Consider the following 20,542-nt stretch of genomic DNA (forward strand, 5'->3'; position numbering starts at 1 on the left):
CATTTGTAGTCACTTTTGAAAATGTAGGATCCCCCTCCCCCAACATCTTTATAGATGTTTAAGCAAAGTGACAGAGGGCGACAGAGAAGACACATTCTATAATTGACGTTTTGTATCTTTTGATTCTTAAGTCCAGAGATACCTACCACTTTTTGAAGATTATCAACTAAATTGTTAACAACAATACGCAACCCAGTGAGCTCAGTGAACATAGTTCCCAGCTCTTCACAGGAGCGGTCACAGAACTCCATCTTCTTCTCTGTCTTTTCACCAACATACTCCGTGGTGACAGCAGGGTTAAGGTGAAGGATTTCAGTACTCTCATTGATAGTGTTCACTTCAGCTGGTAGAGAGAGAGGGGAAAAACAGTTGTGACTACAACAGACTTCTGCTGATTATAGCTTACAGCTGGAATTATAGACTGGCACCTGTAGGTAGGGTTTAACTGCAGCTCTTTTGGAACAGCTTCATGCTAAATTATACCCAAGAATAAAAGAGTGGGGTTGAATGTCAGCTGCTTCCAATTACAGACTTCCCTTTCAAAATTATGAGCCCAGCTCCGTCTCACATAGTCATAATTTCAAGGCACTATTGGCAATGTAAAACACTCATTTATGAAGAAAAGATAATAAAAATATAGAACGTCATAAAAACATACACATTAAGTCCTCTCAAGGCCATGAAAAGTTTTGCATTTTTCATGAGGCGACAAGGACTATCCTTTTCGTTTGGGTCACAGAGACAGGACTCTTCTGCTAATGAGGCCACCACTAAGAGGCCAAGGTGGCTTTTAAGCCACTTCTGTGCTCCCCCAACTTCTTGGCCTTCTTCAGCCCCATGCACATCTCATAGCAGCCTTGTGGCTTGTCTAAATTTAACCGGCTGGTAACAGCTTCTTTGGGTATGTGTACACTGAACCTAAACACCCACAGCTGGCTGGTGTCAGCTGACTTGGGCTCACAGGGTTCAGGCTACGGGGATGTTTAATTGCAGTGTAGACTGTCAGGACCAGGCTAGAACCTGATCTCTGGGATCTGGGACCCCCCCCACACACACACACACCAAAAAACACTGTGGTCCAGTCAATCCTCTCTCCCCATTGGTACAACCCTCTACATCCAGAGAAGTAGTATAGCCGGCTGTACTGACCAGGATTTCGTCCCAGTTCCAACGCCTAGGAAATGCTGCTAGGATAACTTGGATAGTTTCTCTGCTTGGATAACTTTTCCAGCCCCTTTGTGGCACCAGACCGCTAGTTATCTACTGAATAGCAATAGAATGGTCAGTGTTTCTATCACTGGTGGAATAAGTGGAAGACCAGAGAGTGTTCGCTGCCACCTGATAGTTAATGCCGCAGCTCACATAGTATCTTAGTGTTTTTTCAGCTTCACCTTATGGCTGGGTGAAACTTTGAATAAACTCCTTTACTACAAAAACTATGGAGAAAAATAATTAAAGCCAAACACTGCTCTGGCTGAAGTTGGAAGTTTTGTCATTCTCTTCAACAGAAACAGGCAAGGACCCTTAGGGCACATCTACACTGCAACTGCGAGTATGTTTCCCAGCACCGGTAGACCAACACTCACTACTAGTCTAGCTAGTTCACAGAAAATAGGAGTGTAGCTGGGATAACCTGGGTGGCAGCTTGAGCTAGTACAGACCCAGTGAGCATAAGTGGGTTTGTACTCCAGCCGCGAGCCCAGCTGCGCTGCTACTTTTAGTGCACTAGCTAGAGAAGAGCTAGCTCATCCATCTAGCCGAGCCGGGAAGCATGCTCCCGGAGACAGTGTAGATGTACTGTATGGGTCCTTGCCTGTTTCTGTTGAAGAGAATGACAAAACTCTTATTATCTTCAGCTGGAGCAGTATTTGACCCGACTTCTTTTTCTCCTTAGTCTCTGTAATGGCAATTGTTGCAAACAGCTTTGTGTATTTGTGTGACTGAGAAGTTTTGTTTCGCTAGCAAGAAGTTTATTCAAAGTTTCACCCATGAAACCAGGCAAAAACACTAAGACACCAGCTGAGCTGCTACATTTACTAACGGGTGGCAGTGAAAACTCTGTTCTTCTACTTATTCCACCAGTGATAGAGTGTCCTGAGGTCTCTTAGCTAGTGTACCATACCCCTGAGTGTGAGGTCTAAGTAACCCAAGGCTTGGTTATTAAACTGCAATGAAAATTATGGCAGAAAGAAAGGAGACAGCTAAATATCACTGAAAATCAACAGCGAAAAATGGCTTTTGGCATAATCCTGCAGTCCTTGTGCAAACAAAATTCCCATTTAAGTCCCCTGGAGTTTTGCCAGTGTGAGGACTACAGAATCAGGCCTTTTTTGTTCCCCCCTCTGAGTAAATGAGGGAACAACATGGTCCAATACTGAATGGAACCGAAGGATATCTTCCAGTTACAGTTTACTTCCCAAATTACTGAAGGTGTTAGGGCCAGACTCTTAGATGTTTAAGTGCAGTGCACTTCTAAGGGCAGGGAGAGTATAAGCAGCTTTTGCAACCTTTCTGCCCACTCAAGCCCTAGTACTGCCTGAGTCTAGTTCAGGGACCAGTGCAATTTATAGAAGTCTCCAGTCTAGTCTAATGCTATGTACACACTGTAGCTTACGTTGCTATAAGTTACGTTGCTCAGGGGTGTGAATAAGCCACCCCCCCGAACGACCTAAGTTACACCAACCTAAGCACCCGTATGGACAGCACTATGTGGCAGGATTGCTCCTCCCGCTGACACTCACGGGAGCTGGAGTAATTAAGTCGACGGAAGAGCTCTCTCCCACCAGCTTAGAACATCTGCCCTAGCAGTGCTACAACGGCGCAGCTGCATCCGTGCAGCTGAGCTGCTGTAAGCTCTGTAGAGTAGCCATAGCCTAAATTGTAATGGCTGGTGACAGCCCTCATAGGAGCTGTTACATTGACATGGAAACTCTGGAGTGAACTGTAGGCCCAGCTAAGACCAGGCTATAAATTGGCTCCGGGCACTTCAAATGTCCCCGAAGAAGGCAGAGGTTCTACAAAATGCACTCGATGGTGCATTACGTAGGGATAATTGAACAAAGGCTTGGGAAGAGTTCTGAAGTCACAGTTTAAAAGTTCTCCCTGTGCATAGCAAATTGCTGGAAATCAGCATGACAGAAAACAGCAGAAATAATTCTTCCAAACATTTTGTGGCAAGACGACTCTCTTTCTGCCAAAAGATTTTATTTAATGAAACTAGTTTTTTTAACAAACAATAATTTGATAATAAACGGGGACTAAAATCCTTCTCTGCACCACTGAGGTCCTTACTCAGTGTCTATTCGCTCCATAAATAGGTAAAGCTCCTTTTGACTTCAAAGGGAGCTTTGTGTGAGTAACAGCTACAGGATGTGGCCCAGTATTGATCTCAGCTATATGGAAAGCTTTACTTCCCTGCCTTTCAGTAAAGATTCATTTACCATATTTAGTGTCAATATAGTACCTCAATCTGGTAAGGTGAACCAGAGCCTAACATAGCTTAGAGAGATGATTTGAACACTCTGCCCTTCCTTAAATATTCCAAAGGAGAAATGCATCCAGTGATTGCAATATAGCATATGATCACAAATGCATCAGCACCATTCCTCACTCTCGGCTCAATAAAGAGCCACACGAGGTGAAAGGAATTTTAAAAAATGCAGCGAGGAGGCTGATTTTATTCTTGGTTACCTCATGGTTGTGAATACCCTGTGACACAGTCAACTTTGAATTGTTTCCAGTTATCAAATTTTAAAATATTGGTATCTTAGCAACTAGGACAGAAAGAAACTACATATGTGGCACGATGGGCCAGAATCATCTGTGGTGTGACTCCCTTTACCTCAGTTGCCTTTTGATTCCTTGAAATGAATGCCGTTTTCTTACCATGAGGAAACATTAGGCTTCTATGATTCGCCATGTGATACTTTTCAAATCATTAATTTCATACTTGTCAAGTCAATGGAGATTTTTGACTTGACCTGAGCATTTTAAGAACATTATTAAATCTGTAATCTCAACAGAGAGTGCAGCCCTAAACTATGTTAGAAGCATTACATCTACGCTCCCTACTCCCCCCTGGCAATCTGCGAAAGAAGACACTTGGGAATTTCTGGGGAGTCAGCTCTACAGGGCTGGCTTCCTGCTCATTTCTTTAGGGCTAGATGACTCGCTTTGGAAGGTAAAGGTGCTGAAACTGCAAATGTTAATATACAGGTAAAACCGTGCATCTTTTCCCAAACACAACTCTCATTCCTCTGACCTGGCCGTGGGTGGGATTTTATTTTATGTATTTATTTACTTTTTTAAACATGCCTCTCCAAATCTCTGGGCACATGTATAAATCATTTTTTAAAATGCACACAATGCACACATTATAGTGAGGCTCCCCCACCCATCAACCCAATAGCTCCCTCCTGGACCACCTCTCTAGTCAGCCTTCCTCTCAGAAAGGGTTTAAAAATATATAGGCCTTGCCCTGTGCCCTGAAAGTCAACAAATGCAGGCCCCTTTCAGAAAAGCAACAGGAGTAATCCCAGAGTTGAGGGCATTTCATTGACAATGCCTGCCCCCCTCACATTTAAATCTGGAATCAATTTGCTCAGGCACCTCAGCTCAGCTGTCATGTAATCAGCGAAGGAGAAAGGAAGGGCAGCCTTCTGTTTCGCGCATTGTCCTAAAGCTTGCAGGATCCCAGCCCTGCCATAGACTTTCTTGGGAAAATCATTTAATCGATCTGTGACTCAGTTCTCTTCCTGTAAAAGGGAGATAATCACATTCCCTTTCTCCTACCCTTTGTCTGTCTAGTCTATTTAGATGGGGGCATGGATTCTCTCTTCCTATGTGCTTGTACAGAACCTAGCACAATAGAGACCTGAACCGGGTTGGATTCCCTAGATGCCACCATAATACAAATAAATAATAATAACAGTAGAGGTCTCTAGCTATTAAAGGTTTCATAAATCAAAACTAACTCCTTGAATTGCACCCAGGAAAATAGTGGAAGACATTGCCACACACTCCCAGCAAGAAACTCCTCTCAGTAAGTGGACAGCCGCATCCTGCAGTAGCTGAAGTTCCCTAGAGTTCACTAGAGATAGCCTCCAGTAGTGTACATTGCAGTAATCCAATCTGGAAGTAACACAGGCATGAATAACTGTGGCAACTCATGGTCCAAATTCTAAAGAATAGGTTGCAAGCTAATCAAGTGTAGACGGGACAAAGATTTCTTGGTCACTGCTGCTATCTGAACATCTAGAGGCAACTGAGGATCCAAAAAGACCCAATGCAGATCCATACGTCAGTCACATTTGGTCAATGTTCGGACAGACTAGCATCTGGGGCTTGATCAAGGTGTGTGGTGTTAACTGAAAGTAATTTGTCTTGGCATCAAACCATACCAAGGATTAACTAGTTGTTTTCTTATCTGAAAGTACAGCGATTGTCTAAATAGAGAATAGCCTTATGTGAAACCTAATTTAGATTTGTGCTGAAATACCAAGGTTCTGAAGTATAATCTGAAAGCTTGCTCCATGATGGATTTTCATAGATCCCAGAATGTGTTTTGCAAGAATGTCACAGGTCACAAAGGTTGAGACTATCTTCATGGTAGTTCCACGCAAGAAGCAACAAGAACTGCTAATATAAGGCTCCCCGGGTGCAAAGAACAGTCCATGGAAGTAGCAGGGCCATTCTATATTCCTGCCTGCTCAGTGTTCCCATGGACATGGTGGTCCAGTGTCCTACACCTCCTGCCTCTCTCCAGACTCCAAGTGATTAACAACCATTCCTGCCTCTCTCCAGGCTCCAAGAAAACATCCCTCAACCTTTCTACTTCCCAACCTTCTCAGTTCTCTCAGCTGTATTTTAAATGGTTTTCAAATAAAATGTTAAATTGTCCCCAAACAAGTTCTGAACCTGCCAAACTTGATCAAATACTTCTAGTGTGTAGCATCACCATGCTCAGTTAAAGCCCTAGCCTTGTTCTTTCACAAACCTCCCGTAGAAGGGTGCAATCCAGCCAAGGGGAAGGGCAGGAGCACAAGCCAACCTGGACAGAAACCATGCTGCTGAGCTTGCAGGCAGCTCCCGGCACATTTGCAGAATTCCCTGCCAGTATCAGTAATAGGTGCTAACCCAGAGCTGCAGCAGAAACAATCACTTTCTGTCACAAATATGGACCAAAAGTTCATAATGGGAGGTGGCCCTTGTCCATATAATAATAGGCCAGAACACCAATATGGACCTTAAACTGGAAGAGGCACATACAGGCTTGGCCTGAATAGCAATCCAGTGTTCCCTTTCATGTCTTTACTCAACATCAGATCATTAAGATGATTTGAAATACAGAATGTTACACCCCCATCAATATGTTGCAGTGCATTAAGGAATGCAGCACAGTGTGGCATGTGTTAAACTTGTTAGTCAAGTGAGTAGTATATCACCAATGGCTTTTCTACTGTGGTAATTAATCTACATGGGCAGCGTCATGAAGCTGCTAACTACAACCACGTGTGTGGCATGTCTCATGTTACTCACATGCATGCCACAAAATGACGCGACTTCACCTCCTGTATTTGAATGAGGAATTTCCATTCCATTGTGTTCAATTTAGGGTTGTAAAATAAAAATAAGAACATTACTAATTGGTCTGTTGACCCACCTTCTTCCAGAGAGGGTGAAAAAAAACAAATTTGTGTAATGTAACTGATTTGTAGCTGTTGTGTTTGTACCCCAAACATAGCTGACGGATATGGTTGGGGGAGGAACACCTGTAGCAAAACAACTCCCTAGTTGACTAAACAACTGCAATTGCTGAAGTGTGCAAGGTATTCCAGCTAAGGTTAGTATCAGCATGCAGTACTGTCATAATTTTCCTTCTACTTTCTCTTTATAGTATGTTTCCATGGGTTTTGGCATGATCCAATCTACTTTTAATGATACTATTTCCCTTCTTAGTAATCTTCCAACACAAATAGAGAAGATCTGGAGATCCGCTCTGTATTGGCACAACAGATCATGCCATTATATCCTCACCTAGGTGGAGAGAGTTCTGTCAGTCCCTTAATTACATCAATTACTCTAGATTTCAGAGCTCTGCCTTGTGGATCAGATGGTTTAATGTGGTCCTTGGTGTCCACATGAGCTTGATATTTACAAAGCTCACTCTTTGCTGGGGAATGAGGGAAGTGATGCCTGAACTTTGGCATCCTGGAAGCCAGCCTTCTGCTTTACTCTGAATGCACCATGGCATAGACCAAAACAAGATTTACACTTTCTCATACCTGTCCCTTCACCCACACATGTCCTGCCACTAACAAGGGAGCCATGGATAAAACTGATCACAGGTTTTGATTTGCTCTCTATTCAGAATGGAAACATTAGCAATGAGATGTTTCCCCTCCTACTCCCTCCTCCCTTTTACCATTCAGCAATGGTGGGAAAGGTAGGTATGACTTATGTAGAGTTCTCGCCTAACCTGAGCAAAGGAACCTGCTTAAATGAAATGTGCCACAATGATCAAATGATAGGAGGCCTTGATGCCTATGCTGCCTAAAGTAAGATACTCAGCTATCAAGCCTACAAATGTTTAAAACACCCATCACTACAGTATCTAAGAACTCGAACCACAAGAGGACTTAGGTACCTAGCTGCTACTTTAGGCACCACTGAGGTCCTCAAAACCCCTGCTCAGCTGCCACCTAGTTTTGTAGATTGCCAAAGCCCCTAGACACCTAAATTTCCACCATTACAATTCCCTTGGGGACTGCTCCTTGTTGTTTGCTTTGGCAATGAAACCATTTGCCACAAATATGAAAAAAACAGCCCCTTGGCAAAGGGCATTAAAATGTATTCTGAACTAGAACACAAAATAGCTTTGTATGCTGACGATACCTTGTTGTATTTTCAGGATCCAGAAGCCGCATTAAAATTTATAGAACAATTGACTCCAGAATTTGGGCAGGTATCAGGCTTCAGAATAATCTACAATCAATCTGAAATGTTAGGAATTAATATTCCCAAAAGGGTCAAAACAAACTGTTGTCAGCTACATAAATTTAAACAGGCAAGAAATTGTTAAAATATTTAGGAATAAATATTGTGGAGAAATATAAAAATCTTTTTAAGGCAAATTATTCTCCCTGTGGAATACAGTAATAAAAGACTCGGAGGAATGGAACAAATATTAAATTTCTTAGCTAAATAGGTAAAAATTAATATTCTCATAGAGTTACTATTTTTGTTTCAGTGCATCCCTACTGGTATCCCTGCCGTGACATTAAAAACACGGCGAGATACACTATTAAAATGTATATGGAAATGGAAGAGACAAAGGGTGAGTGCTATAGTTCTGTGTAAGCCTACAAAGTGGGGTGGACTAGTGTGCCTCAATTTGGTTTATCATCATTATGCATTGAAATAAAAGGTGTGATTGATTTGGTTAACAATAGACCATCCAAACACTGGGTAAAATTCAAACAAAACTGGAAGACAAATATAGCTATTCATAGTCATTGTTGGGTTAAAAAGAAATATCACCCGTTCATCCAAACCACCACAGCTTTGGACAATGTTTTTAAATTCCTGTTTTTAAAGTCCTGTCCTCTCCCTTAGCTACTTTCATTAATAATCAGGAATTTATCCTTAGGAAATTTCAAAGTGGCTATTTGTTGTGGGTAACAGCCGATATTACTCAGTTTGGACAGCTGTTTCTAGGTACTGATCTGAATGATACCAACAGATATGTGATGTAAATAATATAAACAGATGGGATTTTCATTATTTACAAGCCAAACATTTTATTGTAAATCTGGACACAGGGCAGCTCTGTCTAGACTTTCAACTATATTTGAGGAGTTGATGCAGGAGCAAGCTGGAACAAAAGGTTTAATTTCTAAGATACATACAATTTTGATTGAAAAGGCTGTTCCTGAAAAAACAACCCAGAAGAAAGATGGGAGAGGGACCTGGACAAAGAAATTGATCTGGATGAGCAGGTCTCTGTATGAGGAGGGGATATACATTTTCAATTTGTGTGGTTCATAAAGAACATTTTAATAAATTATTGCATAAATGGCATTTTGGCTCCAATTAAGAGCCATCAGATTTTTGCTGCTAGGGAGACACTCTGTTAGAGGGGTTGTGGGGAAAGAGGAACATACTTGCACATATGGTGGTTGTGTCCAGGAATTAGAGAGTTTAGGGAGGAAATTATTTAAAAGATTCTTCTTATGATAAAATGCTGTCTTCCTAGAAATCCCCTGGGCTTCTTACTTAATGTTCCAGTACAGGATCTCTCTTATAAACAGAATGACAATTTCATTTCATTTTTTATTGTTAGCATCAAGACTTTGAATTGCACATTATTGGAAACATCTGACTTCTCCTGTGGAATTAATCAAATATGGAGTGTCTTTGTAGTAGAAAAGTTTCATACCAAGTTCACACACAAGAGAAGTGCCAAAAGAGGATAGGTATTTAGACATTTGGTCACCTTTTTTAGAGTACTCAGTCGAGGAGGTCTCCCCAGCGTGCAAGCCAGAATCTTTAGCCAGGTTCTTTGAATATTAACCTGATCCTTAATAAGTGATGTACGATGTACTATGTTAATGTTTTATCATAACTTTGCCTTAATAAAATGTTTCAAAAATTCCCTAGGTGCATGCAAGGTCAATCAGCTAGGCATCCTAGGAACATATCTAACCCCACACAAAGTGGCTACAGGAGGAGTTGGTGTCCACTTTATAACTTTTAGCCTAGTGGTTAGAGCACTCACCCAGCATGTGGGTTCAATTCCCACCTCTGCCTGATATGGAATTTGGACTTGGGTCTCTCCCCTCTCAACACAATTCTTTAAGCACTAGGTATTCTAGGGCAGGACTTTCTCAGCCTCTCTTGATGGAACTGTTCCACCACGTATAAATAACTAAATATTCATTGGTGTGAGGGGACACCCCTAAGCGGCACAGTTATACTGACATAAGAGCAGGGCAGAGTCTAAGTGCCCCACCGACTCGGCCAAAGCGTCATTCTCACTCACTCTCTGGCCCAATTAATACTTTTTTTGAATCACAACCGACGAAGATTCAGCCACAACACCCTTTCAATAATATCTCCAATAGATTGGGCACCTAACAATTTCACTTCTTTAAAACTTGCCCAAGGTCACACAGTGAGCCAGTCAAATAGTCAGGATTAGAACCCGGACATGTGATTGCTAGGTTGTCTGTACTACAGCAGCACCTGTACAGCTACGCTACTGTAGCGCTTCTGGTGAAGCTGCTCTCAGCTGATAAGAGAGAGCTCTCCTGTCAGCTTAATATCTCCTGCTTCTGGGAGAGGCGGTAGCTATGTCGGCGGGAGAGCATAGCACTGTCCACACCGGCACTTATGTCAGTATAACTTATGTCACTCAGAGGTATGCATTATTCACATAAATGACGCTGAAGTGTCGACATATCCCCAATCCCTTGCTCTAATCATCGGAGAACATTCCTTCATGGAAGTATATGGATATTTGCACATATACTAAAAAAATTTTTCCAACTTTCAATAACTTTCTCCTTGGTCATTAGCTTTTCCTCAACCTGCACATAAAGAACCAAAATTCTAAATTTGAGCAGCAGGGATAAAAGATCAGAGTATCTGGCAGAAGCAATATTTTGATTATATCTATTCACTACCTTCATAGCAAAGTTTACAACAATTTGCTTCGCTTGTCACTGCCAAACAATGTTCATTGCCAGCAATTCCAAACCTTCCAGAGACATGTTCTACCTCTGCCCCAATTCACGCTGGCTTCAATGGGAGCTATGCCATGGTTTGAGGTTAATATATGAACCTTGGGCTTCTTCATTTTCAGACTCAATTGAACACTGATAGTGTGAAAAAATATACGTACTTGTCTGGCTCCTCTGACATCCTTTGTTACGCAGAACATCCTCTACTGAAGTATCAAATATTAAATAAATATTTTGAATTAGACCCTGTAATTAAAGAAAACAACTTTCAGATCAATTCAGGATTAAATTTATAGCATTGGGATTTTTGTATGTATTCTCCTCCACCTATCAACCTCCGCTGTCTATTGGCTGGATTTAATCTCACGTAAATACTCAAAAATAATTTAGGATACAATCCATGAGAAATACATACTAAAAGTTAACTTCGATAACTTAGTTACGTTATTATTTATTATACTAATGAAGTGCAAAAGGAAGCGTTTTTTTCAGAATGAGTCATGATAAAGTAATATTTGACTAGATTTTCATGCTACTGTCTTGTGAGTTCGAATCTCTATTTCCATACAATTCGTAGCACAGTGGGTTGCAAGACACTGGCTTTTCAACTCTGGAGACAAGAGTTCATGTTTGATTTCAGGTATAAAGAATTGGACGGCTCAACCTATCCCCTAAAGAACTTTGTACAAATCACTAGAGCAGGATAGGAGCTGGATTTTTCATTTTGCAGGAAAATCCACAATTTCAAAATGTTTTCCATTCTGAAATGGAACAAAATCAAAAAATTTGAAATTTTGCTTGAAACAAAATCCCCCCCCCCCCCCCCAGAAATCTTGGGTCAATCAAACTGTTTCATTCCAATTTTGACTTTGAAAATTTTATTTTATATCAAAGAATTTTTTAAAAATTGAAACAAAGTCACTTAAAATTAGAAAATCAAAAATGTCCTGTTCTGAAAAGGTTGAAATGGAATGTCTCAACCTTGTCTAAATGTTTTTTAACATTTTTCTTTTGAAATGAAATTTCACCAGAATTGACACATTTCCATGAAATGTTTTACTTTCACTGATCCAGTGTTTTCTGTCAGAAAATGTTCTGCTGGAAAATTTTTGACCAGCTCTAAAATTCACTGCAAAATATGGCATGCTTGACATTCTGCTATGGGAAGCCTCACAAATTGGAAAAAGGGCTGTTGGACACTGCATGGGGAAACCTATACAGAGATGGAGTGCATTTTGCCTGGCTCTAGACTGTGCTGTATCAGTCCTTCACTTTCATGAGCACTAAGATTCATATAATTCACCCCAAGCAACCAACTAAAAGACACACTGGAGCAAATTCTGTTCTTTCACCCATGCTTCCCCATTGACTTTGGAGTGCATGTGAAAGCAGAATTGGGCCCATTGTCTTCTAATATTAAATATAGCTAAATTCTTTACCTCACCACTGACCCTAACACTTTCACGTTACCTACCCTGAAATGGTTCTCTCGAATGGACCCCTTTGTCACATACATTCTACTGTTCTCTGCTTTCAGCTGCTCATAGAAAGGCTCCTCCAGGATGAAGCTGTCAATAAGGTCACAACCAACATAGAGGCTGTAGTTCTCTCCTGTTACTTGCACTGTGATGTTCTTCCACTGTGAATCTGCTAGGTCCACATCTTCCAAGGAAATCACATTCTGGGAGCCATCTGCCCAATAGATAAGGTCCAGGGTATTGGCTCGGCCATTGGAAATAATCTCAAACTGTCTCTGAGAGATGCCAGGGCCCTCTAAAGCAATGATAGTACCTCTGGATTGCCTGTCCTGCCTTAGGGTGGCTGAAAGAATAAAGCCCTCATTTTTCCGGATGAGTTTAAGAATCTGTTTGAATTTCTCTGGGTTAAATGGAGGTATGAAGTCAAATCGGATGAAACGATATGCCGGGACGGTGGGATTTGGACCCCGAAATAATTTTGCTCCAATTGTCTTTCGGTTTATGTTACTGATTTGAAATAAGTCAAACGTAGTCTCATCTTCCTTGTTACCATCTGCAAAAGTCAACAGCATGTAGCAATGTGAATACAAAAATGGGCATAAGGGAAAATAAGCGTGCATAGTACACCCAATAATTCTAACAATTTGATAGACACTAGCATGTTTGCTACCTGTCAGGCACAATAAACCCATTACTTCCAACTGCTTGGAAGATAGAAGCACATGTGCTATATTTGGCATGGCACAATAAACAGCATTTCCATCTATTTAGCACTTTCATCTATTTGGCAACTTTATATGTAAAAAAAATCCTCAGTGAAAGTGAACAAAATTCCATATACATAAACATGCTTATTTTTACAAGGACAGGATTTCAAGCTACCTACTCTAACTCTCAGTGAAGAAGAATCAAATTATGAACACCCACCATGTTACAACAGGTTAGCTCTCAAGAAGAGGGTAGAGTTACACAAGATATGAATTTTGCCCAGGAGGCCATCTGGAAATTAATATCTGGCATTGTGCCATTTTACACCCAGCCTGGATTTGATCCATAGAGATTTTCTTCTCTCTAATTTCTGAGAAAGCAGCTCCCATCCACTCAGTCCATTAAGTCTCATATTACATACACATTACAGAAGGAAATCATTTAGCAATTAAGAATAGGTAAATTTAGGTCAATGCTCAGTAGGGGAAAACTATTTTTATATATTTCTTTTATCAGTAATAGGTAAATGTTACCATCCAAATGTGCCAGTAGTAATAAGACTTATCTTAAAGTTTTTGCAAAAAGAAAAGGAGTACTTGTGGCACCTTAGAGACTAACCAATTTATTTGAGCATAAGCTTTTGTGAGCTACAGTCCCACAAGTACTCCTTTTCTTTTTGCGAATACAGACTAACACGGCTGTTACTCTGAAACCTTAAAGTTTTTGTGTTACTTTGTTCATTTTAATCAGGTTTTCCTTAGATTATGCTCCTACTGGATTGTCTCCAGTGGTTTAGCCGTCTCATTTTTAAAGTCAACATTTAGCTTTGCAAATTACTGTCATTTCTCCTTGCTTTCAAATGCTTCAAGCTTCAGGAAGTTACGAAGTTTAAGGACTTACCCTGAGCATTTGAAGAAGCCCACAAAGTTAGCAAGACAATTAGCCACAACAGCCTGCTCCTCTGTAGCATAACTCCTATGAATAAACAAAAAAATCAGTTAGGAAAATGTTCTTTTTCTATTGTAAAGACCTTCAGATGCCTCATGGACTGTAATGAAAAAAAACTTAGACCAAAAGCAATTCTGTTTATATCCAAACAGCACATATAATATACAATAAAATCTCTAATTCACAGTATTTCTCTTCCTGTTTGTTTGCGGTTTGCTTGTTGGTTCATTTTAAGATGAAACAGGATGTTTGCGATTAAGAGTTCTGCTGCTTCTCCCTTATATGTGGTCATGCTCTTATGTTTATGACATCACAGTTGTGTGCTCTGGACTTGATTTTTGACATCAAATGCAAAGCATGATGATTTCAAGTGAATTCTTAAAAATAAAGATCCTGTATTTACGCACGTCCCTAACAATAAAAAAGGAAAGATATACAGAAAATCTATGCTATGTGAGCAGAATTTTCCTCAAGGTTTTTCCATGAGACATCATCAAGGCTTTACATGACAGGACAGACAGTATACTAGTTGTTCCATCTTAACTCCACTTTGAATCACAACATATACCTGAATTCTTTGCAAGATAATGGAATTTCATGAGTTCTATTCAGCTTTTTAACATGCCACTTTAGAAAGTCACACACACAATATTTATCTCAATGCTGACTTTAAGGTAGATAGCAATCCCTTTAGGTATTCCTGTATGGTTACAGAGATGTGTAAGCAGTATATCTGCATTTTCATCTAAACTTGTGTGTATGTACATGCATGTCTGTTAAACAGAGCAAACCCAGTTTGCCAGCTGTACTGTATAGACACACAAATTTCAAGATACGAGTATGCTACCTTGACACTTTAAAAAATGTCTAACCTACATTTCCAAAAAGCTCAGGGACATTATCTTTTACACAAAGACAAAGTTTCAATATAAAACTATAAGTGTTTGCTGCTCAGGACATTACTACAAAACCACTTATCTGCAAAAAAAAATTTTTTTTGGGGGGGTAGCTAAAAATCCTACTTCAAGTACATTTTGACAGATGCAACACCAGTCATTTACAAATATTTTCTTTTCTATCTAATGTACGTATTATGGTAGATAGGATACAATGAGCAGTAGTATAACAAACGTGTTTACATCCCATTTCTAAATGCTGTTTCTGTAATCGTATTATCTACCTCACTAACCATCACCAGGAAAGATGTCCTATACTCTGTTTGTGCAAAAAATTAACCTGTACTGTATGTGCACAAAGCATGAATACTAGTTAACACGAAGTACTTAAGGGACAAAATTCCCAGCTATCATCACAGCTGAAAAGATAGTCGTCCGAAAGAAAGGTGGATTGAATAACAGATGCTCTAATACTGAGCTAAGCAGACCTAAGAGGAGATGGAGGGACAGAGAGATAAGCAGACAGACAAATCCATCACCCACAGCTAATAACAGCAGTTTTCTGCCAATCGCGGCATTTACAGATGTGAAATCTTAAAAGGTGCCCCCCCCCCCTTACCCGGCATAAAAGGCTCTGCTGCTGCAGCTCGTTTATCGTTCACGCTCCGAATCAAATCCAAAAAGAAAGAGAGCGGGAGTTATTTGAAAAAGCGAAGTGCAAACTCCAAGCTTCCTCGGGGCTGCAGAATCCGCCGTAGTCTGGCTGAGATTTCTTCCAGTGCCTTGCGAGGGGCTGCTCTCCGCTTTTATATACTCTCCTTCGCATGTACTGCTGTCAATCAGCCACACGAGGAAGCGCTTGTGCATTCATTCCTCCGCAGGAATGACATAATTCCCGTTTCTGACCTGACAATTTGCTCCCGTCTACCTGGAAGGCGATCCCAGCTCCAGCCCCCCAGCGCCATCCCGCCCCGCCCCCTCTCCTGTTTCTACAAGGGACGGTCCTACACTGGGGCAAGGGAGGAGCAAGACGAAGCAGAAAGGGACGTCACTCTCTTACTTTCCCTAGTCTTCTGGCAGGACAGGAAGCGCCCTGCATTTCCCTCCTCTCTTGGGAAGAGGAACCCGGCGCCTCCAGCCCTGGCTGTGGCGAGGGTGAACGCGGCGGACGCGAGACGAGGCCACCGCACGGCGCCCTGCCCCCAAGGGCGGCCGAGCCTCTTATCCGGCGTCCTTCGCCTCAACGTCTCGCTTGGCTCAGACCTTCGCCGTGCGCCCGGAAATCGGCCCGGCTCTGCCGCGTCCCCTCGGGTCGCCCCGTGCAAGCACCGCATTTCCCCCGCCCCCAGCCAGAACCCCCTTTCTTTTTATGACCCGGAACCTTCGTTTTTAAACACACCGCAAAAGTTGGGTGCCCCCCTTAAGTCGTTTAAAAGGCACCGGCAACCGATCTGGAGAACGGACTGTCTGAAAATAGAAGGCAAGAAAGCCAGAACGGGCGCAACTGAATCGGCCCTGGCCTCCTTGAAAAAAAAAATGGGGGGAGTGGGAGAGGGGAAGGGGTCCTTTCGGGTTGTAAGTCTCTTGAGGGCTGCCCGGCGTTGCATTTGGAGAAGACCTCAGCCCCCTCACACGTGGGAGCCTTTGTTTTCCGGATCGGAGAGAAGAGGAGCGCTCGAAGCTGTGTGTTGCCAGAGAAAACGGGTCGATGGCTAAAGTACTGTATCCAGTATAGGACTCTGCTGCCTATATGCAGTGCAACGGGATGGTCCACACACACTTCATAGCGCAAGCTGTGCGCGTTAGACAGCCCTGCCTGGGGGTTATTTAGTACATGCGTATTCATCGGTTGCAGTGCTGTGTAATATTGCATGTAGCCCAGCAGATCTCTCTCTCTCTCACCCCCCCCACCCCCCAAATGTATGCACTTTGAAAAAAAAAGATAGAAAGAAACGGAAAGTCGTGTCTGACGTGAAATTCTTTCCCTTCTTCTAGCTACATTGGCTCCTTGGCAGCCGTACTTGCGGAATAAACCTGGCCCTCATTAGCTGGGTCGGTGGATGGCTGGAGGCCCGCCAGGAGCAGCCGCCGCTCTCCAGCTCCAGAGTCAGGCTGTGGATGGGGGTCGAAGAACGGGGGGGCGGCGGGGGGAGATATATGTTTCACTCCTGGAAACCCTGGCACGTTCCGGGAACTTGCACCGCAATGTGACACCAGCGCCGAGACAAAGCCAGGGAAAATACCTCAAGGTGCAAACACAGTCATGCTCCCCAGGACATGGCGGGGGGGGGAGCTGCAGGCAGGAAATTCTTCACTTTTCCTCCCCCCACCTCCAGGAACAATTTTTGGTTGATTTTATGAAGCTGAGTACCTTGAATAAAGTGGCGGAGGAATTCACCTTTCCTTTTGCCATTGTTTACCTTTGATGCTGCTGGTGATTGATTGTGATACTTTTCAAGACATTGGATATACAGGAGGAGTCTTCTCCACTGCTGAAGACCATTGAGTCAACAGCCTCCTAAGCGATCCACTCTATGTCTGTCCTGTAATGTAAGCCATGGGTTAGTAGAGCTCGAGTTAGCAGACCCAGCCTCTACACTCATTTGTAACCCCAGGCTCGGAACTGCTGAACTCTGAGTCCCAACCTGGCACTCCAGGGTCTACACTGCTTTATGGGAGCCTGAATCCAACTCCAGGGTAGCTGCCCTGCTCCTGTTCCCATTTAAGTCAACAACCACCAGTCTCCTATTATCATCATGGAAGCATCATCTGCTTTTTAACCTAACGCACCCCTGCAAGTGGGTCCCGCACAGGAAAGTTAAAATCTGTACACAGATCACCCTTCCTAGGCAACCTACTGTTTTGAAAGACCAACTCAAAGTGGTCTCCAAACATGACTACTATCCTACTCCACTTTGATTAGAAGACCCCATGCTTTAAGCAACAGATTTTTTATTAGACACCTCACCATCCAGGTTAATTCTCAAACAACAAAGTGAATAGTCAGCAGTCTGCAGAACCTTTCATAGGGAACAATATGAACAACATTTTGAAAACCAAGAAGTGGAAGATGGGGTGCCAGGTGGTGGGGTGGCTCCATGACACTGATTCTGCCACTGAGCACCTGAGCCAAAGCCCACTGAAATCAGCTGAAAGATTCCCATTGGCTTCAGTGGGCCTGGGATCAGGTCCAAAGTGGTGTTCAAAATGAAGAAATTGGAGAACCACCCATATGTACCTTTATACAGGAGATACTATGATAGAAGTAAGAACTGGTCAAAATATGGAGAGAAATTATGAAGATGTCATCAGCTATTTTTGTTGAAATTCAATTTCAGTGAAAAAATGTTGAAATTTCAAAATTAAAAATAATCAGGAACAGCTGTGTTTGAAATTAGACCTCAGAGCAAGGATCCCTGCCTTTCTCTTTGCCAGAGAAGCTCCTCCCAGATTGGGCTCCCTCTACTGACCCATGTGAGAAGTGTGAACCAGGGAACTTTCCCCTTTCTTTTTCTCCCAGGGGCCAAGGGGGGAGGGGGAAGAGGGAGAGAAAGCTGCTGTTTGTTTGTTTGTTTTTTTCCAAATGAAGGACAGACCGAAGCATTGGTTTCAAGTGACTTCAGAGTATCCTTAGTAGCAAATGGGATAACGCAGCCTGTTTGTTGGTACCTGTAGTAATACTGTTTTCAGTAGAAATCTGCAAATGTGTAAAAAAGACATTTTAGTGGGCGGAGAAACAAGGAAATAAATCCAATAAGATTCTTTCTAACCAAGTACCATATAATAAAACCTCCTTTCGATCTCAGTATGCTTTGTAGGACTCAAGGATTAATAAAATCTTCTTTCAAACTGAGCCATTTATATATAGGGTGATGATCATTTATATATAGGGTGATGATTATATATAGGGTGAGATTGGCTCCTATCTATTCCACAACCTTGCAAATATTCACTATTCATTCTCCACTTGACAACTTCAAAATAGCAAATGCCATCTTCAGCCCAAGAAGCTTCTTCCAGAGAAAAGGGGCTATGCTCCTAACCCTGTGCTGGCTACTCACACGCTCACAAAACCAGGAATTACATCCAAACCTTTTCCATTTGCCTTCTTAAAAGGGTGTCTGTGTTAAACAATTGCTGAGTAAACCGTAAAAGTGTCTAATGCCAATGAGAGGGTTCAAAATAAAATCTACTAACATTTAGAAATATCAGAGATTTAACTGCAGGTCTTATATTAAGGTTTGAAGCAAAACACAAGGAAACCCCAAGGAAACTGTTAACTACTGAACCACAGCAATTCCCCTTTATAACTCTAACCTAAGCAGTAGCCATCTTCTCTCCCTTTCAGTTTTTGTCTATTTCTATTGGTTGTTTTACGTTTGTTTGTTCTGCTCCACCAAGAATTCGAGTGTCTTCATTTTGGATCAGGTGAGAATCATGACATTCAGAATGGATTATTTGCAAATCACTGTAAGGTCTATTCTCTTCAGACTGCCAACAAGTGCAACTTGCAAAATCAAAATCAATATCTGCGCCTGCAGCTGGCCAGCATGAATGTGTTGTGTGTGTGAGTATAACTGGGCAAATAAGGGAAGCAATAAATCAGCCCTCAGTGCTGCTCTAGTTCACCCTTTGTTTGTGGTTATTTCTTGGCTGGTTCCAAGAATGGGTAACGCATCTCATCAAGACATGCTCTGAGCAGGTGTAAAAGAGCCTTTTCTATACTAGCTCTCCCACTATTGATCTTAAAGGGCATGAGCTGCCCAGTAGGGTAAACACGAACCTTCTGCATACTGGATGAAATTAATCCAGAGGGTAATACTGCTGACGTCCCGTGTTGTTACATCAAGAATGAATCTGGCTCATGGAATTTAATCTTCACCAGATCAAAGGTTATTGAAGTATTGTCTTTGGAGCTGTTGGTCATTTCAGAAAAACAAATGACTGAACTCAAAACACTGGTAACTGGGTACAATTGTATGGCCTGTCAAGTCAGACTAGATGATCTAATGGTCCCATCTGGCTTTAAAAATCTACGAATATATGAAACATCCTCTCCAAATGTTACAGCAATAGCTGAGGATTGATGCTTTAGTGTTACTGCCACATTTCAGATCTAGGGCTTAGGTGTTATCTAGTTTATTTGCTCTTATTTTGTAAAGCCAAACAAATAAACATTTTAAAATGTGGGAGGAGGGGATTGTCAAGCAAGATTTAATTTCCACAATCTAGTGTCAATCTGGGCCACAAAACTAACATATCTGACTACAGAGCAGACTGTGACACAGCTATACAGTTTCTGAATGAGTTTGTGCTGCTATCCAGGAATATTTGAGGGGAGGGGAGGTGTTCTTCAGATGTCCCTCTGCAACTACTCCAGTTAAAAGATGAATGTAGATTTTGGATTACTGGAGTAGATTATTTTACATGATAGGGGTCTTTGCCCTTGATGAGGGTGAAAGTTGTTTTTACCAAAGTGTGGTATATGATTAATTTACCCTCTGGTACAGGAGGAGCAGGGGGAGGCTAAACGTCACAAACCTAAACAGATTTCCATGTTTGTCTTTCTTTGACACATAAGGTGAAGTATTCTATTTCCAACTCTCCCTAAACTATTTCTGGAAGCTAAATGTATCCAGCCGTGAGTTAAAATAGTAATACTGTGAACTTGTATAACACCTTCCAGCAGAGGATCACGATGTGCTTTACAAACATCAGCTAGCATATCCTAACCACACCCTTGTCAGCAAGAAATCATATTACCCCCATTTTA

At 41.9% G+C, this 20,542-nt stretch overlaps 1 protein-coding gene across 1 annotated transcript in view; it reads right to left on the minus strand.

Moving 5' to 3' along the window:
* The window catches only part of THBS2 (thrombospondin 2), a 46,326-nt gene extending 30,656 nt beyond the window's left edge, over nt 1-15,670 (minus strand). The window contains exons 1-5 of the mRNA XM_073337960.2: nt 15,389-15,670; nt 13,826-13,900; nt 12,214-12,770; nt 10,901-10,985; nt 147-343 (exon numbers count right to left, since the gene is read on the minus strand). Of these exons, the coding sequence (XP_073194061.1) occupies nt 147-343; nt 10,901-10,985; nt 12,214-12,770; nt 13,826-13,900; nt 15,389-15,395 (921 nt within the window). The 5' untranslated portion in view covers nt 15,396-15,670. The remainder of the gene's footprint in view (nt 1-146; nt 344-10,900; nt 10,986-12,213; nt 12,771-13,825; nt 13,901-15,388) is intronic.
* Nucleotides 15,671-20,542: the final 4,872 nt, after the last annotated feature.

Source organism: Lepidochelys kempii, chromosome 3 (genome assembly GCF_965140285.1).
Source record: "Lepidochelys kempii isolate rLepKem1 chromosome 3, rLepKem1.hap1, whole genome shotgun sequence".
Classification (NCBI taxonomy): domain Eukaryota; kingdom Metazoa; phylum Chordata; order Testudines; family Cheloniidae; genus Lepidochelys; species Lepidochelys kempii.